This window comes from Tamandua tetradactyla, chromosome 3 (assembly GCF_023851605.1).
Source record: "Tamandua tetradactyla isolate mTamTet1 chromosome 3, mTamTet1.pri, whole genome shotgun sequence".
NCBI lineage: Eukaryota > Metazoa > Chordata > Mammalia > Pilosa > Myrmecophagidae > Tamandua > Tamandua tetradactyla.
In genome coordinates this window covers 22,691,942-22,719,940 of record NC_135329.1, presented here as the reverse complement: position 1 = coordinate 22,719,940, position 27,999 = coordinate 22,691,942, and the positions used below count along the sequence as shown (strand labels likewise).

The 27,999-nt window shown below is 51.8% G+C and overlaps 1 protein-coding gene across 6 annotated transcripts; it reads right to left on the bottom strand.

The window, feature by feature from the left end:
• Nucleotide 1: 1 nt before the first annotated feature.
• On the bottom strand, nt 2-27,823 carry DMTN (dematin actin binding protein). 6 transcript variants are annotated; one of them, XM_077152709.1, is made up of 17 exons: nt 24,159-24,511; nt 15,566-15,626; nt 15,420-15,475; nt 15,092-15,166; nt 14,539-14,694; nt 13,732-13,776; nt 13,212-13,311; nt 12,776-12,832; nt 12,348-12,500; nt 11,212-11,336; nt 10,536-10,641; nt 2,475-2,539; nt 2,271-2,319; nt 2,077-2,084; nt 1,831-1,896; nt 1,440-1,520; nt 2-1,270 (listed from the first exon to the last, which is right to left on the bottom strand). In XM_077152709.1, exons 3-17 carry the CDS (start codon nt 15,435-15,437, stop codon nt 1,157-1,159), a joined length of 1,218 nt encoding a protein of 405 aa, XP_077008824.1. In that variant the 5' UTR covers nt 15,438-15,475; nt 15,566-15,626; nt 24,159-24,511; the 3' UTR covers nt 2-1,156. The 6 variants fall into 6 exon arrangements, with proteins under 6 accessions (XP_077008824.1, XP_077008821.1, XP_077008822.1 ...); XM_077152706.1 differs by lacking the exons at nt 2-1,270; nt 1,440-1,520; nt 24,159-24,511 and adding exons at nt 26,399-27,463; nt 27,578-27,823 and having other exon boundaries at nt 1,873-2,084; XM_077152707.1 differs by lacking the exons at nt 2-1,270; nt 1,440-1,520 and adding an exon at nt 16,766-16,790 and having other exon boundaries at nt 1,873-2,084; nt 24,159-24,513.
• Between the last annotated feature and the right edge of the window lie 176 nt (nt 27,824-27,999).

Below are 27,999 nucleotides of genomic sequence, written 5' to 3'. Positions count from 1 at the left end.
ATAAAGAACAAATAGATTTGGGGACCCAACACAACCTTTAATTCCAAGCAGAGTCCCCCTCCCCCAGCATTATCACACACACAGAGTGGAAAGGGATGCCAGGGTCTGGGCAGGAACAAAACCCAGACCTGGGCAAAATATATATATATATATAATTATATACACATATGTATTCGTAGAGAAGAAAAGCTGGGAGTGTGAAAGGGTAGGGCAGAGAGTTAGGTGAGGAAAGCAGTTGGCAGGGGGAAGGGTGTGCCCCAATAAATTACATTCTTTAGAGAGTGTGGTATGGGATGCAAGGGTGTAGGTGGGGCCTGGCAGCCAGGACACTCAGAAATGTCCCTGTAGCCTGGCCTCTAGGGTTCTATCCAGTGCCTGGGTTGGTGCTAGAAGATGGAATTCTAGCTGACTTTGCCTGGATGCTGGTGGTGGGCTGGGGATTTGATACAGGCGACATCTCCACTGTAAGCCAAGGCTTCTGGGGAAGCCATGGGGCTGGAGCAAAGGGCTTCAAAGCTTGAGGGTTGCAAGTAGAGAACAGGGCAAGCTAGAGGGAAGGGTGACCTCTCTGCTGGAGGTCAGAACTCTAGCCTGCTCCTGCTCCAGCCAGAAAAGCAGAAGCCCTGCGCACAGGGAAGCTGTCAAAAGTGAAGTGTGGAGGAGTGCTTGGGCATACACAGGGTTTCGGAGTTCTCCCTGCCTGGCCGCTTCCCACCCCAGCCTCCTCCCACCAGGACAAAGCGTTCTACTCACTCATGGTTCAAGACAGCTGACAGGCCTGACTACTGAGTCCCCACTTTCATTTCTCCTCATCCTCTTCTGGGGACTTTATGTGGGGGTGGGGGCGGGAAGAAGGTGCAGATATTAACTCTTTGTGTGCTGGAGTACAGCCTGGGTTTGCCCTTTACAGCAAGAACCAGGGATGAGAGATGGCGGTCCCCCTGGCTCGCTATGGGAAAGGCTGTCCACCCCACAGCCCCAGGATGGCAGAGGACATAGCCTCCCCTCTACCTGGGGACTCACGCCAACCCCACCTCCCTACTCCAAGAGATGGCCACTCCCAGCCCATGAGGGAAAGGATTTGGAGCATCTCGCGACCCCAGCTCCAGAGACCAGAAGCAGCAGGGTGAGGGGTCAGCCACAGAGGGGGGAGCGATCAGAAGAGCGAGGCCTTTTTCTTGAGTTCATTCCGCTTCCACAGAGCCAGCTTACTAAACTCTTCGGGAGACATGGAAAAGACCCTCGAGAAGTCCTCGGCTGACAGATGTCTCTAGAACAGGGACACAAAGAGGTCACCTTAGGGAAAGAGGTACTGACACGTATGCTGAGTGGCTAAGGGGAGACTCAAACCAAGAGGCCCCAGGTCTTTCCCCGCCACGCTGGGGAGCATGCTCCTTCCGTCGCCTCCCAGTGCCCGTCCAGTGCCTTCCCCTGCATACCTCAAGCCGCATCCGGTCCACACCTGGAGGCAGCTTGGTTCTCCCCTTATTGGTCACCACTAGCATTTCATAGGGAAAGATCTGGGGGTTTAGGGGAGAGAGGGCAATCTTAGGCCCCTGGAGCTCCCTTGTCATTGCTACCCCTCAACCCCCTAGGCCCTCTTAGCAACTTGCAGGGACCATGTGGGGCTCATGCCGTTTTGCCATCCACCTTCCCCAGCTCACCTGGGGTCCCTCCCATCATCCACTCCAGCAGGTGCCCTCAGCGCATTCAAGTTCCTTGGCTTCTCCCCTCCCCACCACCACCACCACTGTAGATGGTCATATCTGTTATTCTTCCCCCAGGTTCTTCCCTGCCCACCTCCCACTGGCTCTGCCCCCTGCCCCTCACCTTCTGCTCCAGCACACAGGGCAGGGAGTTCCCCCGGTCCATCCTCCCCCTCTGGCCCTCTCCGTTCTGGGGAGACCAAAGCCGCAGTGAGCCAGAGCGGGGCAGGGAGACCTTCCCAGCCTTACCCTGGGCTTCTCACATCTTCACCAGGCAGCTCTGTGGCCCCACATCCCCCTCCCCTGATACTGCCAGCTGTGTGTCCCTGGCTGCTGGTGCTCCACATATTCCCCTCCAGAAGACACTCACCTGGAGGCCTGCAGAGGAGAAGAGTCATTGTTGAGAGGTAGCACCCAGGCCAGCAGGCCTCCAAACCTTCCACCGGCTCAACCTCCCAGACCTCCAGCCACATAACCCTACCCATAGCCCGGCCACAGCTGCCCCAGGAGCATGCACGAGCCTCTTTCCCAGCTCCCCCAGCCTCGGCTCAGCCTGCTTCTCACCTGGGCTTCCAGCCTCACTTCCTGATGGGCTGAAGTCTGTGGACTGTAGCTAGGGAGGACATGAAGGGATGTATTCCTCATCTTTCCTCTTTGCTCTGAGGGTCTCCCCACTCCCCCAGGATGCCCAGGTTGCTCAGTCACTCACAGGTACCCCCATGCACACTCCTCCCGCATGGTCTGCAATCTCTGGTCCAGGGACCTTACCCGACTCAGAGTGGTTCTGCCATAGGCGGGGAGAGAAGAAGACTTCGAAGTTCCTGGGTGCAAGGCTGGAAGACAGCAAGAGCCCTGCATTCAGTCCCTTTGGCCCTGGTAGTCATTCCTGCAAGGGCTCCCTCCTGGGACTTCCTCTGCCAGAGTGGAGCTGGGGGGAACAGGCTGGGCCCCTGCTGGCTTCCAGCTCCAAACCATCACCTTCCACAAGTGATAGAGTGCTGTGGTCCTCACTGCCTGCAATGTCTTCCCTCTCCTCTTTAACTAGAAGGGCACCAAATGAACATTTGGGCCAAATGCCTGCGTGTTAAACTCGATATTCAGTGAAAGCTGACGCTGAAGTCAAATATCACCATCATAGAGTGAACATCTGGGATACAAAAATAAACCTAAGATTTAATAAAAATAATTTAGTTACTCCAATTTTATTAACAATGTCAATACATAAATTTTAAATATTTGGCATTATTATAACAAAACAATTTTCTCAGTATTGTCAGCTGCTGGATTACGTCTGTAATTGATATACTATTATTTCATTATTAGACATCACTTTCAGCTTGTGCATTTAGTAATCTCACTAAACTTTTAAACCCTGCAGACTATAATTCAAATAAATTTGTTTCCAGTGACATGTTTTCCTAGAAAAATAATTGTATCTAAGATTTTTAGCTTGGGCAGCTCTCAAAAATCCTTTATCTCCAATGAAGGAAATGGCTGGCATTCTATAGCAATCATTTAAACAAATTAGTTTTTATTTAACTGTGTAGCCTCCATAGGTTCAAAACTATAAGGAACAGTAGTAAAACATTTTTACAAAATGTTCTTTGGAAGTTTGATTGGTGAGAACAAAATGTCTTTGAAGGACCTCATTTATTTTTTTCTTAATACTTATTGTTTTTGTATAGAAAATTGTCAGCATTCAGAATCAATCACCATTCATCACTGAAGTGTTTCACTCTTGTGATAATAAATACACTTATTGTTTTATAGAATTTAAACCTACAAAGCATATAAGAAGATGTTCACTCCACAGTGCTTCTAGAATGCATCCGTATGTTTGAAAGGGACTATTCTATTGTAATTATGTAATAGAATGACAGCAGTGCTGTTTGGTTCATAATTCCGTGTTGGCTGAGGGTGATGAGATAGAATAGTAACCACACAAACTCCATGATCATGGATCATGCGCAAGTTCAGAGAAGCCAGAAATGATGTTAGGTGGGCATCTGGCTCTTCAATTTTACAAGGCCAAAAGGAAATTAAGGAGCAGATTCTAGTGGAACACTGAAACCGAATCCAGCTTTCAGGGCATCTCTATATTCACCTTATTCTCCAGGCCTTAACTACTGATTCTGCAGCTAAAAAAAGGTGGAACTATTGCCACCCATACTGAAATATTTGGGAGCTTTTGGTGACCATATGGGTGGCTTAGCCATGATTAATTCAGTTAATATATAATTAATTTTAATTCATAGTTCCTTAAATTCCCAAATCTTGTGGGCTTCACCTCTGCTCCATACCAGGCAATCCTTTTAAATAGCCACACTCTGGGACTTGTCATCCCCAAATGCTTCACCCCTGAAATTTTAAGCCCGATATCCGACTATGTGCGTGCACCTCCTTCTCTGCAGCTTTCCCTTGCCTCACACCCACCACACCTGCTCCTCAGGCTCATGGGGAGCTCCAATTTCTTGATCCCACCATTTCCCCACCAATCTTCCTTCCAGACCTACTCAGTTCCCACCCTGTGACTGGTTATGTATTTTTCCCCCTATTATTTGTATATCCATATTTTTACACATCTTTCCATACTATAGATAAAAAGAGCATCAGACACAAGGTTTTCACAATCACATAGTCACATTGTGAAAGCTACATTGTTATACAATCATCTTCAAGAAACATGGCTACTTCCGGGCCAAGATGGCGGCTTAGCAACGTGTGCAGTTTAGTTCGTCCTCCAGAACAACTACTAAATAACCAGAAACAGTACAGAACAGTTCCTGGGGCCAGGTCAGTGACCGGACACACAGCGTACCCCAGTCTGGACCAGCTGGACCAGCTACGAGCACCCCCAGAACAGTGAGTTCCCGAAGCTGTGGCGGCCAGTGCCCCTCCCCCACAGGCTGCTTCCCCGAGGGGAAAGGAAAGAGACTTTACCAGCAGCAGGGGCTGAGCCCAGCCAAACACCAATTGTGGAATTAATTAACAAATTCTGACTACTAAAAATAGGCCCCCAGCTCAGGTGAACCTGATCAAAGTGGAGGTCACTCACTTTTGCCCCGGCGCCAAGTGGGCAGGGCTGATGGAAAAAAAAAAAAAAAAAGGAAACAGAGTTTTTTGTGGCTGTGTATTTACAAAGGCTTGACTGCCTTTGGACACAGTGGCAGGGCTCCTCAGGCTGCAACTAGCCCCAGGCATAGGCAGAAACAAGCTCGTTTGAGGGCTTGTCTGGAGCCTGTGCCTTTCCCAGGGAAGGGGTGAAGCCCAGTTCAGTTTGAATCCCTCCCTCAAGGAATTCAGACACCAGGGCTTGGTAATTTGAAGCCATTAAAACCAGCCTACAACCTCTCCTCTGTCTCCACCACGCCCCCAGCAGGGAGAGTCTGCCAAAGTTAAAGGCACCACATCATCTTATGCTGGTGGGACCTGCAGGCAGACAAGCGTCACATACTGGGCAGGATAAGAAAAACAGAGTCCAGAGACTTCATAGGAAAGTCTTTCAACCTCCTGGGTCTCACCCTCAGGGAAAATGACGTAGGTGACTCTTTCCTCCTGATAGGAGGCCAGTTTTGTCTGGGAAAATCCGGCTGGGGTCTATAATATCTAAGTAGACCCTCCAAAGGGTAGGGGGGGAAAGGCACCATACAGGCAGAGCAAGAAACAAGAAAACAAGAGCTGAAAAATTCTCCTCTGTTAAACAAAACCTAAGCTAGAGGTCCAGATAAAGCTGAACTGAATGTCAAAGGACAGATAGACAACAAATTTATCCAGCAAGAAAATCCTAGGTAAAAGAATTGAAAGCAATCTCCAGAATAAACTAATTAAGGTAATGAAATGCCTAGATGCCAGCAGAAAATAATCGTACTAGGAAAATTGAAGGTATGACAAAGGAACAAACCAACAATTCAAATGAGATACAGAAGTTGAAACAATTAATTCAGAATGTTCGAACAGACATGGAAAACCTCATCAAAAATCAAATCAATGAATTGAGGGAGGATATAAAGAAAGCAAGGAATGAACAAAAAGAAGAAATCGAAATTCTGAAAAATCACAGAACTTATGGGAATGAAAGACACGGTAGAAGAGAAGAAAAAAAAGTGGAAACCTACAATGGTAGATTTCGAGAGGCAGAACATAGGATTAGTGAACTGGAGGATGGAACATCTGAAATCTGACAAGAAAAAGAAAATATAGGGGAAAAATGGAAAAATATGAGCAGGGACTCAGGGAATTGAATGATAATATGAAGCACACGAATATACGTGTTGTGGGTATCCCAGAAGGAGAAGAGAAGGGAAAAGGAGGAGAAAAACTAATAGAGGAAATTATCACTGAAAATTTCCCAACTCTTAGGAAAGACTTAAAATTACAGATCCAAGAAATACAGTGTACCCCAAAGAGAATAGATCCAAATAGACGTACTCCAAGACATTTACTAATCAGAATGTCAGAGGTCAAAGAGAAAGAGAGAATCTTGAAAGCAGCAAGAAAAAAGCAATCCATCCCATACAAGGGAAGCCCAATAAGACTACACGTAGATTTCTCAGCAGAAACCATGGAGGAGAGAAGTCAGTGGGATGATATATTTAAATTATTAAAAGAGAAAAATGGCCAAGAATTCTATATCCAGCAAATTTGTCCTTCAAATATGAGGGAGAAATTAAAACATTTTCAGACAAAAAAATCACTGAGAGAATTTGTGACCAAGAGACCAGCTCTGCAAGAAATACTAAAGGGAGCACTAGAGACAGATACAAAAAGACAGAAGAGAGAGGTGTGGAGAAGAGTGTAGAAAGAAAGACTATGAGTAAAGGTAAAAAGAAGGAAAATTAGATATGACATATAAAATCCAAAAGGCAAAATGGTAGAAGAAAGTACTACCCGTGCAGTAATAACACTAAATGTTAATGGATTAAACTCCCCAATCAAAGGACATAGACTGGCAGAATGGATTAAAAAACAGGACCCATCTATATGCTGTCTCTACTCTAAGGACATGAGGGCAAGGACAGAAATGGACATTTGCACACCCATGTTTATAGGAGTATTATTTACAATTACCAAGAGATGGAAACAGCCAAAATGTCCATCAATAGATGGGTGGCTAAACAAACTGTGGCATATACATAAGATGGAATATTATGCAGCTGTAAGACAGAATAAAGTTATGAAGTATGTAACTACATGGATGGACCTTGAGGACATTATGCTGAGTGAGACTGGCCAGAAACAAAAGGACAAATACTGTATGGTCTCACTGATATGAACTGACATTAGTGAATAAACTTGGAATATTTCGTTGGTAACTGAGACCATCAGGAGATAGAAATAAGGTAAGATATTGGGTAATTGGAGCTGAAGGGATGCAGATTGTGCAACAGGACTGAATATAAAAACTCAGAAATGGACAGCACAATACTACCTGACTGTAATACAATTATGTTAAAACACTGAATGAAGCTGAATATGAGAATGATAGAGGGAGGAGGGCTAGGGGCATAAATGAAATCACAAAGAAAGACAGACAATAAAGATTGAGATGGTATAATCTAGGAATGCCTAGAGTGTATAATGATAGTGACTAAATGTACAAATTTAAGAAATGTTTTTGCATGAGGAAGGACAAAGGAATGTCATTACTGCAGGCTGCTGAAAATAGATGGTAATTAATATTTTAAAATTTCAACTTATGTGTGAGACTAAAGCAAAAAATGTTTATTTCGTACAAAATTTATATTTTGGCTAGTGTATCTCCTAATACAACTTATGTAGATAGTTGGCTGAACAACATACGTACATGGAACCTTGGGTACGACATGAGATTTTGTTGGTTTGTCCAGAGTGATGCCCCGATGAATCCCAGATTGATTTGATCAGTGAGTGGAAAAGTATTTGCAAAGTCCCCTTTGGGGAATGGCAAGAATGGGGGCAAATTCAACTTCCCCAAGTTGAATTCTTGATATTCTCACAAGCAGTGTGGACAACCAAAGCTATAGGCTGAGCCCCCAGTCTTGGGGTTTGTTCATATGAAACTTAACCCCACAAAGGATAGGTCAAGCCTACTTAAAATTAGGCCTAAGAGTCACCCCCAAGAGAGCCTCTTTTGTTTCTCAGATGTGGCCTTTCTCTCCAGCCAACACAACAAGCAAACTCACCACCCTCCCCCTATCTATGTAGGACATGACTCCCAGGGGTGTGGACCTTCCTGGCAACGTGGGACAGAAATCCTAGAATAAGCTGAGACTCAGCATCAAGGAATTGAGAAAAACGCTAGAATGAGCTGAGACCCAGCATCAAGGGATTGAGAAAATCTTCTTGACCAAAAGGGGGAAGAGTGAAATGAGACAAAGTGTCAATGGCTGAGAGATTCCAAACAGAGTTGAGAGGTTATTCTGGAGGTTATTCTTACGCATTAAGTAGGTATCACCTTGTTATCCAAGATGTAATGAAGAGGCTGGAGGGAACTGCCTGAAAACGTACAGCTGTGTTCCATAGCCATGTTTCTTGATGATGATTGTATAATGAGAAAGCTTTCACAATGTGACTGTGTGATTGTGAAAACCTTGTATCTGATGCTCCTTTTATCTACCTTGTCAACATATGAGTAGAACATATGGAATAAAAATAAATAATAGGGGGAACAAATGTTAAAACAAATTTAGTTTGAAATGCTAGTGATCAATGAAAGGGAGGGGTAAGGGGTATGGTATGTATAATCTTTTTTTCTGTTTTCGTTTTATTTTTCTGTTGTCTTTTTATTTCTTTTTCTGAATTGATGCAAATGTTCTAAGAAATGATCATGATGATGAATATGCAACTATGTGATGATATTGTGAATTACTGATTATATATGTAGAACGGAATGAGCATATGTTAGGAATGTTTGTGTTTCTTTCTTGTAATATATTTTTTTTAATTAATAAAAAAAGTTAAAAAGAAAAGAAACATGGCTACTGGAACACAGCTCTACAGTTTCAGGCGCTTCCCTCTAATGTGGCTGGTTATATTAACCACCTTCACTAGCAGCTCAGCAGCTCTGCCTGGGGTTTTGTAAGCTCTTCCTTACAAAACCCCAACTCTGGATCAATCCAGTATCTCCCTTCCTGCCTGGGATGCTGAGATAAAACCCACCATGTAGGTCAGCATCACCACAATCGGAAGGTGGGGCCCTTTTGCCCTGTGCCATAGTCACTGCACTTTCCTTTCAGTAGCTACTCCAGAGCTTTACAAACCTCACCAAGCTTTCCTCATGAATCTCAGCAGACAACCTTGAATTCTTCTATGGCCTGCTCCCAGATCCTACAGGGATCCCCTCCTCTCAGAAGGCCAGCCTCCCACACCTGAAGGCTCCACCTTCCCCCCAGCTTCTCCCAACCACCCCTCCAGCTGGATCCTTACAGTAAGTGTTCACCAAGGGACAGCCTTCAGAGCCTTTCATCCCCATTCCCTTCCTTTATCTTCTCTTTCTGTACCATCTCATTTTTCTCATGGTTTTACTACTACATTTAAGCTGTAGACCCTATTTGAGCCCTGACTCTCCCCTCAAGCTTCTGACCCAGACAAATTCAGCTCCCACCCACATGTGGTGCGCTTCCAACCCAACACATCTGAAACTACTCTCTTCATCTCCTCCCTACCCCCAAACCTCCCTCTTTCTTTACTTTACAAAAATTCCAGATTTGTCAACACCCGGTCACCCAAGACAAAACCCCAACTTCTCTCCCTCGTCTCCCACATCCAATCAGCCACTAAGTTCACTGGATTCTATCACCCATACATTTCTCAAACCCATTCCCTCTTCTCTGGATCTGTGGGTATTTTTAGCCCTTATCTAGACCATTGTGAGGTGTGGGAGATTGTTTCCAAAGATGGCCTACAACATTATCTCCCGTCCTGCGTGCCTTTTGCAATAAAAACTGTGCCGTTCCTCTCATCAGAAGTGGAGTTTATTTCCCTCCCCTGCATCGGGGCTGGCCTGATGATTCGCTTTAATCAACAGAATGCAGTAGCAGGGATGCTGTGTGGCTTCTGAGGTTGGCCTTTAAAAAGCCAGTAGCTTGCACTTTTGAATCCCGGGATCACTCCCTCTTGGAGCCACCATGCTCTAGTGAAGCCCGGGCTAGAACCCTGAATGATGAGGGGCATGGCACAAGCCCTGCCCCCACACTCCATCTCTGGCCACATGTTGCACACTCCATGGTACACCATGCTCTTAATTCCAGCCTCCTGGAGGCTCTCTAGGCTGGCTGGGATGTTCCGTGTTCTCTGCCTTTGCTCACACTTGGGTCCCAGTGTTTGGGTGGCCTTTTCCCCACTCCTTTACCTGGCTCAGTTTGTCTCATTTTTCAAGACTGTTTAGCCTCCCTTGACCCTGATCCCAGGCCCTGTTACTGTAGTCTCAAAACAACCCACTGTGCACCTCTACCACAACACTTGTTACGTTGTACTGAAACCCCAATACCATGTTTTCCCCATTGGCTATAAGCCACTTGAGGACAAGGACTATGTAGTTTTTACTCTCTACAGCCTCAGTGTCTCGCAGAGTGCCTAGCACATGCATAGTAGACAATAAATGTTTGTTAAATTAATCTAACTTTGCCAATTCTGATTTAGCAGATACTCTCTTTTACCATTTAATGCTGTTACGTGATTGATGTCCTTTCCCTAACAAGAGTGGGCATGCCTCGAGTGAGGGACCACATCTCAAACATTCCCTATGCCCACAATACACCATGCTGGGCATATGATGGATGCACGCCTCCAGTGAATAGGTTCTGGCCTCGGGGTCTGGCCAGGTGATGCCAAGCCCTCCACTGCACTCACGGGTGTGGAAGGGGGTCCGGTCGGGCAGGGAACGGGTTTTCCTCCGGATAGGCAATGACTTCTCCATCTCTTCTTTCAAGATCATCTTTCCCAAGTTGGAAGTAACCTACGGAGGGAGGCAGAAGGAGGGATCTAAGACTCGTCTCAGCTCTCAAAGGTTCAGAGTTAGGCCTTCTGCAGTCTGCACCCAACCTGCTAGGGACAGATTTTCTCAGAGAACTGGTTCATGCCCCAGAGCCCCTCATTCTTGTCTGAGGCACTGCCACACTGGGCTTGGGGACCCCTAAGAGCAAAGAGTCAGAGCAACTCGACCCAGTGGCCTCCACATCCCAGGCCACATGCCTAGAGCATAAGCCGGTATCACTATAAACAGCCTTTCAATGACTCTCAACACTCTCTCCTCCCCTCGAAAACAGTAACCCAGTCCCTCCATCTTCTTCCCAAGAACTGCCCACCCTTCTGAAGCCTGGGCCACACAGGACCATCCTCTTCTGTGCTTTCGACCTTGATATCAAACTGTTTCAAGCAGCAGCCTGAAATCTTGGGGAAGAAGGGAGATTTTGCACATGTTCTAACAATGATGCATTTCTGATATGGATCCATCTAGATCAGCTATGGAACCAGAACTTTTGTCCCCAAGAGGACCCAGGGTGGGTGAGGGGTAGTGAGATGCTACCTTACTGAGTTCCTCTTTCTGACGCTCCCTGAGAGCCTTCATCTCCTCTCCGGAGTCATCATCTTCCTCTTCCTCCTCTTCCTCGGCCCCTTTCCGAGATGCCTTCCGCTTCCTCCATTCTGTCTCTAGGAAACACAGGCAAAAGCAGGCATATCCGTCCATCAATTAGTCGCTCAACAAATATTTGTCAAGTGCCGGCTTTGTGCACAGCACTGGACTAGACCTTAAAGAGGACACTATAAATGATAAAAATAAAGAAAAGTAATATTTCCTAGGCTTGCAGTGAAGCTGCGTTAGGTAACACACACATATGATTTAAATTCATTTGTCTCATTTATCTTTCTCTCTCCCAGTACTCCTGTCACAAGACCTACTATGCAGAAGTTTGTTGAGTGGTCAAATAAATGAATAGAAAGTGAATAACTGCCTCACAAGTGGTAGTTAGATTGTGGTAGTTCGATTCAGTTGTCAACTTGGCCAGGTGAAGGCACCTAGTTCTGTTGCTGTGGACATAAGCCAATGGTAATCTATTGCTCATTACATCTGCAGTCAGCTAGGAGGTATGCCTGCTGCAGTGGATGATGTTTGATTTAATTGGCTGGTGCTTAAATGAGAGACTCAACGTAGCACAGCCCAAGCAGCTCAGCATATCTCATCTCAGCACTCGCAGCTCAGCCCAGGCCTTTGGAGATGCAGAAAGGAATCACCCCAGGGAAAGTTGTTGGAACTCAGAGGCCTTGAGAGAAGGCCAGCAGAGATCACCCTGTGCCTTCCCACATAAGAAAGAACCTCAGTTGAAAGTTAGCTGCCTTTCCTCTGAAGAACTAATGAAATAAATCCCCTTTTATTAAAAGCCAATTCGTCTCTGGTGTGTTGCATTCCGGCAGCTAGCAAACTAGAACAGGCTCCTTATACGAAGGGCTATGAGAATGCAGGGAGGGAAAGATCTCTGTAAGCCAGGTGAGCAATGAGCCTGGAGGGTTTTGTGAAGGCTATAAAAAGGCATAAAAGGAGACCACAAGGTGAGGGTGGGTTTATGGAAGCTTCAGCAGGGACCGGGAGGAAGGTCCCTGAGGTCCCTCTAGGAGATGTCCTAGAACCGCCCCTTTGCCCCACCTCCCCATACTTTCTCCTACCCACGACGGCCAGCGATGGGGGGCATGGCCAGTAGTCAGTTTCGATCTTGGCTGGTTGGTTGGGGTCCGGGGGCTGGGCCGCTGGGAACTTGGAGGACTCGATGATGAGGTCCTCAATGAGGTGCTTGCTCTGAGGGCTGCCTCCCACGGACTCTGCAAACGGTGGACGGCAGAGTAAGCGCACAGGCTCCCCCACCTGAGGCCAACTCTCCTGACCACCCTCCATCCCCAACTCCCTCACTCTTCCTGCTTTCACATCGGGCAGATCATTGACATAAAAGCAAAGTACAACAAAGAGTGCAGAGTAAATATTGCATATCGTGATTAACAGTTACTCTCCCATCACCCCCACCCCCTCAGCTCCCATGGCCACAGGCCTCCCAGCATGTGGTGGGACGTGGGCTCAGGTGGGTCAGGGAAACCCTCACCTTTCTGCTTATAGATGGGTGGTTTCTTGTAAATGTTGGAATCTGGGCGTGTGGTCTCTGTGGGAGCAAGAGGAGGTGAGGAGGATATGATGACAGGAGGGGTATGGGTGGGGGGCTGGGTCCGTGAACAGATTGGAGACAAATGGGAGAAGGAAGGAAATCCACTGGCCCTTGCCAAGAGCCGAGACTGAATTAGAGTTCCCAGACCTGTCCCTCGGTTGGGACTTTCTGCGCTTTACTGGTTGGGTGACAGCGAAGAAGCAACAGGGTCCCCCGTCTCTGGGAGATCTGCCTGGGAAGCTCATGGTGGTGTCTAGCCAGTTCTATGGTGAGTGCATACCCCAGAGAGTCAGGGGCTGGGAGTACGGGGCTTCGGGTTCCTAAAGGAAAAATGGTCCTAAGGAAAAGATACACGCGTGCTGACAGGGAAACCTACCAGGATGGTGGAAATGGGGCAGGCTCGTCCGGGGGGTCCCAGTGGTTCTCGGGGTTGAGGCCTGAGAGATGATTCCAGGGGAGCGGCTATCTGCCCACACCTGCAGAGCAAAGGCCTAGCTCATTGCAGCTCCCAGGCTCCCCCTGCCTCCTTACCAATCCACATACAGACTGCCTCGCCTCGCTCCACCAATCTCTGCCCTCCCACCCTAGCAGCCCACATCCCCCAACCCTAGGGCAGCATTAGGGCAGGGGAGGGGTATCTAAAGACTCGCCCTCCTGATGGTGCCCAGGGAGAAGGGGTTAAATAAATTCCTGAGTCAGACAGACAGATGGACACAGAGCTAGCCATGGACAGGATGAGGTCTGACCCACATTTCGACCCAGAGAAGTCCTTAGTTTGCCAATTCTACCACCCCCTAGACTCTGCTGTGTGAGTTTGTCTGGCCGTGTTGGGGGGAGGGGGCCTGGGGCCCCATCAGAGCAGGGCTGGGCAAGGTTTAGTCATGGGGCAGACTCACCTCTGGGGACGGTGGGGGGGATGTGGATTTGGGTGACAGTGAGCGCTGTGAATGGAGAGGAGGCACAAGAGTAGGGTTAAACCCTCATCCCTAGAGCCCCAGAGTGGCTATTTTATCCCCCACCCAGCTTCCAATGGCCACACCCTTTCCTGGCTCGTTTTTCTGGGCCATCTCCTCTCTCAGATCTTGGCTCAGTGCTGGGCTTCCCTCCTTCTCCTTAGTGTTCCCCTGGACAAAGTCTACGTCTTCCTACATGAAGCATGAAGAAGCACACAGATCCTGGAGTGCAGGACCGGAGGCCATGTCCTCCGGGGCTCACAGGTAATGGAAGGGACAAGACCACCAAACATCCAAGGATGACGTCTGAGCCCCTTGGCCAGATGCACTCTTCCCGCAGTCGGGCCATGACCCTGATCCTTTTCTTGAACACTGTTTGTGAAGTACTTGCACGTGCACACGCTCAAGCACACTCAGGACCTCATGAGGTGGACAGGCAGACCACAGGCTCACACAGGGCTCTTTCCACAAATGTTCTCTTTCTGCTCACTCCCACCCTGCTCCCTAATGACCCCGCTCTGTCTGCCATTCGAACACGCCCTTCCCTTCTCTCCTAATTACGTTCCAGCCCTGAGCCCCTCTGCTCTACTCTCCACAAACGCTTGGTGGGTGATGGCCATCTGGGTGGCTCCTGTGCTCAGCGCCCTTACTTGCTTTGCTGTGTCTGGCCTCCAAGAAAGAGGGATTCTGTCTACCACTCAGCATGGCCTGGGGGGTCCTGGCCAGGAGGACCTTCCACCTTCTCCTCACCTCTCGGCTCCTGGGCAGTTCCACGTGTTCCAGGAGGGAGTAGGTAAAGTGGGGCTCATAGATCATGAGGTCAGGCCGCTCAATGTCCAGGATGGCCTTGTCTTTGGGGATGGCAGCCAGGTCCTTGTAGCCCAGCACTTGATTGTCCATCTTGGCCTGAAGGGAAATGGCACTAATGGAGCTAAAGTGCCAAGAGGCTCACAGAGAAACCTGGCCCTATGAGTAGACTTATAATTCATGAAGAAGCAAATGGACAGCCATTTTAAGACAGCTCTTGTAAGTTAATGATTCTATTATTTCAATGTTAAGGGTTTAGATAGTCACCTTAAAAAATGACAGTCCTTGGCCTGGCACCTGGGTACAGTGAATCAAGGCCGTACTAGTAGAAAGGGAACGTGGGGCGCCTTCTCTGGATTTGGGGGTTCTCTCTGCTTTCCAGCACTGCCAGGTCCATCAGCCCGGAGGCTCTGAGTGAAGCTGCCCGGAGCACGGGGACCCCACCCGCCCCCTTCCTCCCAGACTGAGGGTGCTGGCGGCAGAGAGCGTCACTCACCACGATGCTGGAGGGGGAGCCAGGAACACTGGAGCCTCGGGAGGAGCTCACGCTCCCAGGGGAGGTGAGTGGTTGCTGGGGAGAGTGAGAAGGCGGGCGAGTGGGTATGTACGTGTGTGTGAGGGCGGGGGCTCTTCAGAGGGCTGAGGACACCGGCAGGAGGGAGGGAAGCTGGGCCCGGGGCAGGGCAGGTGTTCCCTCGGCCTCGGGGATCTGGGTTGCTGCGCTGCGCACAACCACCAGGGGGCACCATCGGCGGGAAGCCGGCCCCTCTCCCCCAGCCCCAGACGTCCCACCTGCCCCACGAGCGGGTGCAGCCCCCGCACACCTTCTGCAGCCGTTCCATGCAGCAGGGAGCTCGCCGGTCCGATCACTTGCAGAATCCTGTGCGGAAGGGGAGAGGACAGGTTCTCAGGCTCTGTCCCGCGGCTGGGCGCTGCGCGCTCGGGGTGGCGAAAGCAGAAAGGGCGTTACCACCGCGCTGTAGCGTCCTCATCCCTCGGTCCCTCTCCAGGCTGCTGGCCGAGTGGAGAGTCTGGAAGGAGAAAGGGAGGGGGAAAGTGCCAGAGAGGGCTGCTAGGACCTCAGAGAGCAGGGGCTGGGGCAACCCCCTCACTCTCCGAGGGCAGGGCGGAAGGGAAATAGGACCTCCTTTGGCTCAGGCTTTCCATTCGCTCAGCCCGGGAGAAAGTGTGTGAGTGTGTGAGTGTGTTTGTGTGTGGATAGGGAAGCGGGAAAGTGGAGGGGCTGCACTTGTTTTTGAGCCATTGTTCTCTGGCTTAAAAGGAAATGACGGCAGGGACAGCCGGCTTCCCCGGCAGCCTCGCCATCCCCTGCTCTGTCACACCTGCCCTGCCCTGGAGGCTGCGGTCCCTTCGGCCTCTCCCTGGCTCTGTGCTGCCCCCTTCCCCTCCTCAATCCACTGTCCATTCCCACCACTCCCTGATACCAGGAAGCTTTAACACAGAGTTATCACTACGTGCTGGACACAGGGGGAGAAGGCGGGGGGTGGGGGGGGGGGTGGTGCAGCTGCAGGGAGCAGCCTGGTGGGAAGCGGCCAGGTCATTGGCCAGGAGGTGCTGGCCACCTTCTCTGTCTCGGGTTCCACCCACATTGGTTGAGAAGGGAGAGGAGGGATGGAGGCTACAGGTCCCTTCCCTATTCCCTGTAGAGCAGCAGTCTCACTTGCAGGCCTTTGATCAAACATCCTTTGAGGCTGAGGCCACTCCGCAGCTCCCCATAAAGTCTCCTCTGAATGCCCATGCTGGGACTGCCCTGTCTGAAGGGCCACCTGCTTCAGCAGGAAGTCAGTGGCACCTTGCTCTCTTCCTGTTCCTAGAGAGTTGGGTCCTGTCTGCTTATTAGGTTGTGAGTTCTCCAGGGACACAGGCCACATCTTCCTCTGTACTTCCCTTAGCGATACCCCCACCATCCCTCTCCTCCACCTCCCACACTCCTCTCACACACACAGTGGACATATAAATAATCATTCAATGGTGGTGGCAGTGGGGCTGCTTTCCATCTGCTGGCAATAAGTCATAAAGGAAAGTCATAGAGGTGATGGCTACGGAAGGCACAGGTAGTGGTTAAGTGCATGGGGTTGGGACCAGTGTGCTTGGTCATGAGACTGATTCTACTACTCATAAGCTGTGTGACCTTGAGCAAGTTACTTACCTTCTCTGTGCCTCATGTTTCTCATCTGTAAAATGGGGGATAACAATAATACCTGTGTCATAGGGTTGCTCTGAATATTATAAAAGTTATAATATGTAAAATGCTTAAAACATTGTAAGTTCTTTGTAATGTGTTAGCTATTATTTCTAGCTCCTGAAGGGCTAAAACTAAGATGGCTTTTCTGTAGCCATTCCTTGCTTGCTACAGGGGATCATGAAAGACCAAGGCCACTGGTGTTCCCAATCTTATCACCCCTTACTGTGTATCAGGCCATTCTCTGCTCACTGTCACTTCACCACTGCCCACTATAGCTGCCCACTCCCTGCACAAGCCATCCTCACTCCCACTTCCTCGCTTTGGCACCTGCTGTTCCCCTGTGCTCTGTCCACCTCTCTGCCTCTCACAGCCCATCCTCCTTCAAGGTCCATCTTAAAACCCCCTCTTCTGGGAGGCCTCCTACTATTTTAGACTTCCCTGATAAGCCCTTCTTTGAATTCCAGTGGGTCATAAAGGAGAACCACATAACTCAGCACTTGATTATATACTGCCTGACATGGGAACATGTTTTTCCCCTAACTAGTCTGACTGCTACTATCTGAAGAAAAACAACAGCAGTAAAAGTCATTTTTTGAATGCTAGGTACTTCAATGAGCACTTCACAAGGATTATTTTATTTTAGCCCCACAACAACCCTATAAGGTAGACCCATTTTACAAATGAGGAAACTGAGGCTCAGAGAAATGAAATAACATGTCCAGATTCGTGGAGCTGACTATGATTATGTCTTCAGTTCTGTCCTGATCCACAGTGCCTACCCAGTACTGGGCTGAGTGCATGGTAGACAGGCTAGAATCTGCCAGATTTCTCAAGGCTTTCTGGAATTATATAATCTTGGCATCTCCAAGACAATACTCTGACCATCATAGTCACACTAGATACTTGGTGACCATGGGAAAACCCATTGCAGAGCTTCCTCCTTCTCCTGTCCTCTTAATGCTCACTTTGTAATGCTTCTAAGTAGGTGTCCGAGGACCAGAATAAATTCCGGCACGTATTCAGAGCTGTTAACTCCCTCTCACTCCTCTCTGATCCTCACTTTGTTAATAGCCGATGTCAAAGGTGCTATATACTTAGCTTGGCCCTAAAAGCAAATGCTTATCCATCCATCCATCCATCCATGCATCCATCCAGTCATGCATTGTTTTATCCATCAATTCAACAAATACTTTCTGAGCATCTATTCTGCAAGGAATGCAGAGCAATGCTCTGTGATAAGCCGTATGGAGAACAGAAAGATGAGTCAAAGAAGCTGAGCTCTCTGTCCAGAAACAGGCACACATATAGTTAAATCCAATGCCAAGCAGAACATTACATGTGCCGGAAGGACACTACAAGGGGTTAGGAGAGGTGACAGGGGAGAGGGACTGCTCCTCTTAGGAGGGGAAAACAAAAAAGGTTTCCTGGAGGAGAGGAAGTATTTGAGGTGGGTCTTGAAGGATGCCCAATTTGAGGTCATGAGAATTTTGGAAAAAGGGGTTCTTGAAAGAAAGCACCATGAGTGAAGGAGGGGACCCGGGGAAGCACCGGGGTGTCAAGGGAACAGCAAATGGGGCTGAATCACAGAGTTCATGAGATTGAGATATGTTGGGGTGGGAAGTTGGGGACAGATTGTGGAGTCAATTAACCTAGACTAGGGGACTTAGATTGTGTTCTGTGGACAACATGGGCGCATGGAAGATTTAAAAACTTAATTTTTTTTAAGCCAAGAAATGACACAATGCAAGTAATGCTTCAGGAAAATTAATCTGGCTTCAGCCTTGGGAATAAATTGGACAGGAAGAGGCAGTCCACAGGGAGAGCCGCCAGGAAGCTGCGGCAACAGTTCCGGCAGGGCACGGTGAAGGTCTAGACTTGGATGGTGGTGGCGAGGATGGGAAGGGGGCAAACAGGAGAAACCTTAGAGGCAGAGCGAGCAAAGGACTTATCTGGAGAACCACCAGAGGAAGGTCAGGCTGCAAGCCCAAGAGATTGGGAAGAGGAGGGTAAACAATGAATTTGGGTTTTGACAGGTCAAGGTTGAGGTGGGCCCGGTAGGTGAGCAGGTGGGAGTGTCCAGGAGGACCTGGAAGTAGAGGTTTGGGAGCCATTCTCCTAGAACACTAGATGGTCAAGGGAAGAAAATGGCCAAAAACAGAATCTTGAGGAACACGCAGGGGACTGGAAGAAAGAAACAGCTAGAGAGAATACCATCCAAAAGGAAGAAAACTAGATGGTCTTTGGGGTGGGAGCAAAGGGAGTGTCTCTAGTGATTCTTTGCATTTTCAGCAAAGTGACTAATACACAGTAAGTGTTCTATACATATTGGGAGAGAGGGTGGGAATGAGGAAGGGAAGGAAGGACTAAGAAAGAATGTGAGAAGTGCCAAAAGAAGTGGTGCCCCTCCAGTTTGCATATCCGAGGACACGGTGGCCTCTGAGAGCATTTTCAGAGAAATAGTGATGGGTCATTGTTGGGGATTACAAAGAGCGTTGGCAGGGCCAGGACCCAGAGCAGAGGGGAGGGCACTTTCAAAATGTGTGCTGGAAAGGGGCGGGGGGGCTGGGGGGGGGTGCGGAGAGTAACTTTGGAGGAAGCAAGACTGAGGGAAGAGTTTTTTTGTTGTTGTTTTGTGTTGTTTTTCTTTATATAGGCAGGCACCAGGAATCGTACCTGGGTCTCTGGCATGCAGGTGAGAACTCTGCCTGCTAAGCCACCATGGCCTGCCCTGAAGGAAGACTTTTAAGCAAAGAGAGACTTGAACGTATTTGCAGATAGAGAGTGAACAGGAGAGGGAAGAGTTGAGGCTGCAGGAGAGAGGGGGGACTTGATAGAGTAAGGTCTCAGCAAGAATTGGAAGATTAGCTTTGGAAAGAACACACATGCTTCCCTGAAGGGAGAGGAAAGGGAAAGTAGTTGGGAAATGTGCAGGGGCGTTGAGAGGGCCAATTGGGGAGCTGGTGTCCTGAGTGGATCTTAACAGGTGGGTCGAGACTGAGATTTGCAAAGGTTTGGAAGATTGCTGGGGGTGGGGAGGCAGCAGTGCGGAGAGGGGCCAGGGAGCATAGAGTGCTTTACAGTGGTCTAGAGCCTTGGGCTGTGCCTGGGGGTGCCCTGGGTCCTTCTAGCAATTTGGGGGTGGGGGGGGTGAAGGGGTATAGAGTGGGGCAATGACTGTCTACCAGTAAGGTAACTGCCCAGCCAGGGAAAGGGTCAGAGGTCCAGGGTGGGGAGGGGCTTCGTGAGCCATGTCTCAGGCACACATGGTCTTTCATTGAGACACACATTCATAAACGCTGTGCCACAGAAACATGATCCAACAGAATGCTGCTCCTGATAACACCGAGAGTGACTGCTTTTGAAATTTCTTCCTCATGCTGGCCCTGGGCTAGGCAAGTTATATTTTGTTTCCATTTAATCCTTAACATTCCAACCCCGAGAACTGGCTGTTATCTCATTTTGTAGATGAGGACATTGAGACTCTCAACAGGTTAAATAATTTGTCAAGGACTCATGACTATGTGGCATTCCAGCCTGGGTTCGTCTGACTTCCAAAGCCATGTCCCTAACCATGGTGTCACCTTGGGCAAACCTGTGAACCCCTGGCCTCCAGCCCTGCGCCCTCCCTCCACACCTCTGACCCACCGCTGTCCACACCCCTGCCCAACCCTGTGCTTGCCCATCACCCTCCAGGGCTCTTCTCCCTTGCCCAGCACCATGTCCTCAGGGGTCCTGTTTGCAATCCCCCCAACCCAGGGAGTTAGAGAGTTCGCTGATAAATTATTTCCAGAGAAGTGCTAATGACTGAAATTAGGATAATGTGTTGCCCCTCTGGGGGGCATTTGCATTTTAATTTGGGGTTAGCTTTAAGGAATGGAGTTTTTACAGGTGAAATTTTTAGGCCAGCAGGAAAAATATTTGCAGGAAGTGGAGTGTGTGTGTTTGTGTATGTGTTTGTGTGTGTGTGTGTGAGAGAGACAGACAGAGAGAACCTTCTGGACTTCTCTCAAATCCCACCTTGTAGACAACTGCCTACCCACCCGCATGCACCCCCCCACCCCAAGCTAATTTCCTCACGTCAACATGTGCTCACTCCGCCTCCTCCTCCGCTGACCCCACTCCACCCGTGCACACCCCTTGCTTGTGCACGTGGACTCTCTAACTCCCAGCAGCCACCGTGCACGTGGAGACCAAAGGGCAGGCTGCAGGCAGGAAGGCGGGAAGGAATGGAAGGAAAGGGAAAGAAGCACGGAGGAAGGCGAGTCCAGATGGCGGAAGGAACATCTCAGGGGCCTGGGCTCCGGTCCCGCCGTCAGGTTCTCATCCTTCCATCTCAGCCCCACCCTCCCCCAGCCACGTTCCCCTCGCCTTATCTCAGCCACCAGCCCAGCCCCACCTCACACCACCCACCCTCTCATCTCCACGGCAACTGGAGCCTCTCAGCCCCCGGGATGGAAGAGATAAGACCCGCCCACAGAGCCCTTCCAAGTTTGCGCCCGCCCATCCCCGCGGGCTGCTGTGCGGGTCGGGGCTGATGCAGACCGCGGCTCGCTAGGACTTCAGGAAACCAAGGCGCAGCGGACAGACTCACAACCCCAGGCCCTTCCGTCCACTGTCCAGCCTACGGCAACCGCACTTGATCTGTGTCAGTCACTGTACTGTAGGCTTTTTATATGTTGTCTCTAAACTTCACACACACCAGCAAGGTAGCTGTTGTGGTCCTCCTTTTAGAGATGAGGAGGTGAGCTTGCCCCAGGGCCACCCAAAAATAGTCAGGTGCAAGCTGGGACTCCCACCTGGGCCTGTCTAGTGTCGAAGCCCACTGATGCTCTTCTGGATGCAGTCCCCCAAATCCCACCCCAGTGTGAACGCGGGCCTTGGAGTCCCCTGTGCTCATCTATACTGTGCATCCGTACCATCTCCTGAGAGTCCAGGGGCCTCCGGCTCTGTGCCCTTTGGGCAGGGTCAGGCCAGGCTGGATGCCAGCTAGGGCAGGCAGTCACCGAATAATGAAATGACGTGCACTGGCCGAGTGGGCTGGGTCAGAGTGGGCATTTTTCTCCAGTGTCCTTCACAGTGTGACTCTCTTGCCCCCTCCCCTTTCCTTCTCCTCTCTGCTTTCCATTTCCTTTTTCTTTTCTTTCATCATCTTTTTTTCCTCCATCTCTGTTTCTCTTTCACCCTCTCCCCCTCCCGGCCCCACCCCCGCAGTTACTGTGGCAACAACTCAATGCCAGAAATAAAGGCAGGATCCAGCTGGGTCACCAGTTCCCAAAACAGCACCCCAGGATGGGGAGGGGAAGAGAGGGCAGGAGCCAGGCCAGCAGGGAAGGGCCCTGGCACACACCCATGGTGTGTGAGTGTGAATGTATGTATGTGTGTGTGTGTGTTGTGGGGTGCAATGGGGTGGGGCACCCATGATGGCCCAAATAAGATGTGGGGAGGGGAGGGTGAGGACTTACCAGAAGTGTCCCCTAACCAGGCCAGGCCTGAGCCCGAGACATTCACCCCCACCTCCTCTAAGGATGGCAAAGCCTAGCTGCTTCCTCTCCTTTCATTTTCTCCTTTTCCCCCACCCAATTTTTTTAACCCCTGTTCTATCTGCTAGGGCTGGGGTTGGGGCTCCTCTGATGCCAGGACTATATGATACCCTCCCACACTCTGGTAAAGGATCAGGGATGGGGGAGGTATCCCTGAGCCTAGAATTGGGGTCCCACCAGAGGTTTCACCTGCTCAAGGATCTGACCTCGCTTATTCTTCTGAAGATACCAGAATGGGGGCCATACAAAGACGCGTGTATCCATTCTTTACTGTCTTAGGTCTCTCTCTCACGCTTGCTTGGCCCCATATCTTCTCTCTGTGTACTCTCTCTGAAAAGGCCCCCTCTCTGTATATTCTCCCAGCCCCTCATGCTTGACCCAGCCTCTCTTTATAGCTGCTCCTGTTGGCAGGCTGCACAAGCTGGATCCCTAGTGCAGGGGGAGAGGGAAGGGCTCACACCTTAAGTTCAGCTTCTGAGGACATTCCCTTTCTGGTCTTCAGACTCACACATGCAGAAACTCCAAAAGAGGTACCCTACAGACACCACCTGCAGTCACCCACAGGCGGCCTGCCTGACCAGGGGTTTGCACTTGCCCACGGAGAGCCCAGGGCACTGAGAAAAGACTCACGTGTGGCCCCAGGCACTTCACTCTCGTAGGTGGAAAAGCCCCATGCTGAAACAAGGTTGCACAACTCTTGCACACGGATGCACACGGGGAGACTCCACAGCTCTGCTTCAAGATCACGCCCCCACTCTCCCAGAGAGGGCCCCCCCATAATGGCACATGGTCCTCGCTGACACCCACTCACATCCACCCACTGATGCTCCCCCATTCCCCCGTGGCATCCGTCCCCCACACTGACAACCTCCCTCCCCATGGGCTGCACTCCCCCCCCCCCCCCCCGCCCCGGCTGTGTACATGGGCAGCAATCCACGGAGAACCCTTGCGTTAACCCGCCCCTCCCTTGGGGCCTCCCTGTGTCCCCCATTCCCAGAGCTCAGCTTGACTGCCCTCCTTCTCCTAGGCCTACTCCTGCTCCCCTGACTTCACACCCTGGCAACACATTCCCGGGGGTGGGGGGTGGGGGTGGGGAGGGAAACAGCAGATGCATCTGCCCTGGAAAGGCCAAGGAGGGAGTAGTAGGAACAGGGAGCCCCAGGACCCCTGGAGGCCTGCCTGCCTGCTCAGCACCCCCACCAGCCACTTGAAGCACTTTAGTGGGCACCGGGAGAGTGCAGGGTTATGGCCTGCTGCCATGCCCTGCCACCCCGCCTCCTTCCCCACTTGGCCCCCACCCCAGTCTGGACAGCCACCGGCTAGAAGCGAACACCTCAGACCGCTCCCCCTAAGGAGCAGGCTCCAAACCCACAGCAGTGGCCTCTAGATGAAGTCTCCAATTTCCAGGGGCGTCTGTGGGGTGGTGGGAGGGGGGCAGACAACAGCTTTGTCTACCCGCTATTCAGCAAAGCGCGAAGAGCTCCCCTTGCTCAGTCGGCCCCCCAGTGGGTGATCCCATCACTAATTTCTGGCCCCCACAGCTAGTTGGCAGGGCAGAGTAGCAGGGACGGAGGCACTGGGGTGGCAGCATGGACTGCCTAGGATCAGGACACCCTACCCCTCTTCCCCAAATCAGAAGGAGCTTTGAGCTGATCGGACCGGCTAATCCCAGGGTCTAGCCACCGGGCCCATGCGCCCATGGGACACGGGGCCATAACTGACCCCTCCCTAGGGGATCCACCCAGCCTTACTCCCAGCAGGTGTTGGGCCCAATCTGCCCACCGAGGGGAAGAAAAGCAGGAGACCCTGGCACCTACCTCTTCCCAGACAGTGTGGCCCAGATGCTGCGAGGTCCCCAGGCCAAGCAGGGAGAGGCCCTGATCCACGGGCTTGTCGCTTTTTCTCACGAGTCTAGGTAATAGACTCTTCCAGGAACCCAGCCGTGCTTTCCCAGAGCACAAATAACAGGAAAGAAGCAGGCTTGGGTGGGTGGGTGGGTGGGGTGGGGCTGGGAAGGAGGGGAGCTGGTCTCCGCTCAACAGTCTGGTCTCCCCTCTGGGCCCCCACCCCCCTCACCCCCACCCGTTCCTCCAAGAGCCACAGCCGCTGGGAGCCCTGGGTGCCTGGGAGTCGGCGTCTGGTGGGCGGGCAGGGCGGCCGCCGGCCCCCCTCCACGCACGCTCCCTGCACCCTCCCCACCTCCGGCTGATAGCGTGGCCAGGCGGCGCGGGGCGTGTGTCTGTGCGTGCTCTCCCACCGCGGCTCTGCAGCGGCTCAATCCATTTCAGACAAGAGGAGCATTAGCCCGGCATCATGACGAAGCAGAATTGGCTCGCCCTAGCGCACACCCTACCCCACCCTGCAACACTCACTCTCCGTACACATACAACCAATTGTGCTCTTGAACAGCTACAGTTCAAGTTCGTTTGGGGGTGGGATGAGGGTCTCTACTGACAACCGAGGGTGACAATCTGCGGCACCTGGACCTCCTACCCCGTTCTGTGCCCGCTCCGTCGCTGCATCGCTTGCTGGCGGAATCAGGCCTCTGGGGGCCAAGCTAGGCCTGCCGTGCTAAAGGCCAGGCGATGCCCAGGGTAAGGGTGGGGGCAGAGGGGCTAGAACTGGTTACCCACGGGTTAACCCTCTCCTGCTGAGGGATGCATGGAGGACTCAGGAAACCAGGTCTTCAGGACAAGAGCCTCAGTCTGGCCAGTTCAGTAACCTGAATCCCCTATGGGACAGCAATAAGGCACAGCAGTGTGAGTGAAAAGGACCCCATTCCTCGCCAGGACATCTCCATAGAAAGGGAACTTCCTGCCAGGTGATCCCATTCCAGAGCAGAATTTACAGGGATGTGCCTTCCCTATTCCTGGGAAAACCTCACCCACCCCAGGACCTTGTCATCAGCTCTTAGCTTCCATCCGGGCTCAGAGGAGAGCTCCGGCTTCCTTTGTGCCCCACCTAGGGGTGGCTTAACACAGCCAGACAGCTGACCCCTGGCCCCAGCTTCCTCTCCACCTCCCTTACGCAGACTTGCCTACCTAGGCAGCCTTGCTGTTGTCCTGGTAACCGCTGCCCACAACTGGTCAGCTGATGATATCAGCTGTTGTTGGGGAACTCTCGATTCTGGGGAGAGGGCTTAGGTATCTGAATGGAAAATCACAGGTGGGGGCTGTCCTGAGGGGGGCAGGAGACAGTGTGCCCCCAGGATCTCTTCCTCAAAGAGAAGAGGACAAGAGGTGACAGGTCAAGCCAGGAAGGGAAGGTCATGTCTGGTTAGTGGAAGACAGAGAAGAGTGTAATTGTGTGTGTGTGTGGGGGGGGCGCTCCAGAAGGGAAGGAGAAAGGCAGGGAGGCAGGTCACTGAGTAGCTGGGAAAGGGCAGGCAGAGTCCAGCTTAGCTGGTGGGGGTGGAGGGAAGAAGGGAGCTGCGGGAAGGTAGAGAGAAAACCAGGGGGTGGGGGCGGAAACATCCCATCCATCTAACACCGGAGGAAGGCCCCCCCCAGAGAGCCGTGGGGGGTGCACCTGCAGGGCGCCTGGGAGGCGGAGCTAACTAGGCCTGTCTCCCGATCCCTGATGGCCAGCCCCGGACTCAGCACAGCCTCTCTGTTTTCTGTCCCTTCAACCCCACTCTGACTGCCCTCAAACCAGGGCCGGCAAGAGAGAGAGAGAGAGGGAGAGAGAGAGGTGATGCCTTGTCCCACCCCAGTCCCTGGGGCCCTCCATGGACCACGGATGGACAGGCTGATTTTACACCTCTGTGGTTTAGTACTCGTGTCCCCCCCCCTCCACTACCTCGTTTCCTCCTCTGCTTCTCACTCCCCCCACCCCCCAGACCCCACCCAGGAGATTTGTCTTCCGGTGCAAGGGTCCCCAGAGGTAGGGTTGGGACAAGCTGTGGACAGGGGCCTGGCGTGCGGTGGACAGCGAGGCATGGGTAGGCGTCGCTGGGCCGGGGAGGAGGGGCGCTTCCTCCTGAGGGAAGCAAGCATGTAGGAAAGGAGGGGACACAGCAAGGTGAAAGGACCACGGGGAGGAGGGGGGTTCTCGGTACCTTCAGGGGCCTGGGGCGTGGGGCAGGAGCACGGCAGTGTCCTCGGCGACATACACCTCCATCCCTCAGCGCATCTCCTCTCCGCCTCCTGTTGCCAAGACAACCTGCCGGCAGCCCAGGCGGCTCAGCCTCAGCGGCGGCGGCAGCAGGGAGGGGGGAGGAGGAGGCAGTGGTGGCTCCCACTGCCTCTTGCTCAGTGATGGAGGGAGGAGGCCTGGGTTAGCTTTAGCTTCTTAGGCCTGGGGTTGAAGGCGGTGGGGAAAGCTTCAGGAGCTGGGGCTCCCACTGAGCCCCCACCAAGTCCCCCCTTCCCTGCTGCTCCCTCCTTAAGACTCTAGGATTGGCTTCCAGAGGTGGCCCCAGGAGAACCCTAATTCAGGACCAGATGGCAGGCTGGCCTTGGAGGGGAAGTTGCCCCACTCCAGAAGGCCCAGGATGGAGTTGGGGACAGGGGATAGAGAAAACAGGGAAGGGATAAGGAACCTGGGCAAAAGCAGGCCTTGTGCTGGAGGACCAGAGGGGCAGCTTCTGGCAGGAAGAGGGAGCCACTGGGTACAGTCTGCCCGCACCTGACCTCTGCTATCTGCATCCAAGTACCTCCTCCAAGTCCCAAACCTTTGCTCATTCCCCTCAACCTAGAGGAAAGTCAAAGCAAGGAGAGCGCTCCTCCTCCAATCCCGTCAGGCCCCGTTCCTGCCGCCGCCCACACCCAGCCCCCTACTCCAAAGCAATCTCCCAGCTCCAGGGTGCGTCCCTGTGGGCACCGTCTTCTGCCCCCCAGGAACCCAGGGCACTGCAGAGTTAGGGCTCCCTCTGTCGACCCAAGGAGTGGTCACTGCCAAGGTCATTCCTTGCCCAGAGGGATCCTGGTATGTGTACGTGTTGGCTGGGGGAGTCAGGGGGGCACAGCCAGGCCAAGAGACCCTTCTCCTCCTTACCACACTCCCACCTCCACCTCGTCTCTGTCCACGACCTGCTGTGCCTCCAGCCCCCCTCCTCCTGGAAAGGCCCCCCAACTTTTCAACGCAGGCTGAATGGTCCCCCTGCCGTGGCTTTCAGGCTGGGCTGAAAGAGGAGGCAAAATCTCTCCAGAAACACCAGGCACCTCTTCCTTAGTTCAGACCCCTGGGCGGGCTTCCCGGAGGCCGCAGGTGGAGGCTGCTCAGGGGACTCCCATACCTTTAGGCTCAGGAATCTCCTGCGGCCGTGAAGATGGCACAAGTGTGGGGGCTTGGGCTCCTGCCCCCCTCAGGCAGGTGGTCCTAGGCCCCAGGCACCTGGTTCTTGGCTCCTTTCCCCAGCAAGGTCACTCATGCCAGATGTCCTGACCGGACTCTGGCCTTGCCGCCTGCCCCCTTCCCTTGCGGGCCCTTGCGATAGGCTTCTCTGTCCACGTCTCCGTCTCACTCCAGTGCCCTCCTGGCCCGACCCACGCACCAACCCGCAGGGGAGGGGAGCGCCAGGGACGCTCCCCTATGCTGTCTAAATATTAACTACTGGAGAGGCCAAGCCGGGGCACCCAGGAAGAAGGGAAAGTCGACAGAGAACTGGGCCAGAGGACTAAAAGGAAGGGTGAGGGTCTAACAGTGACCTTTTTTCTT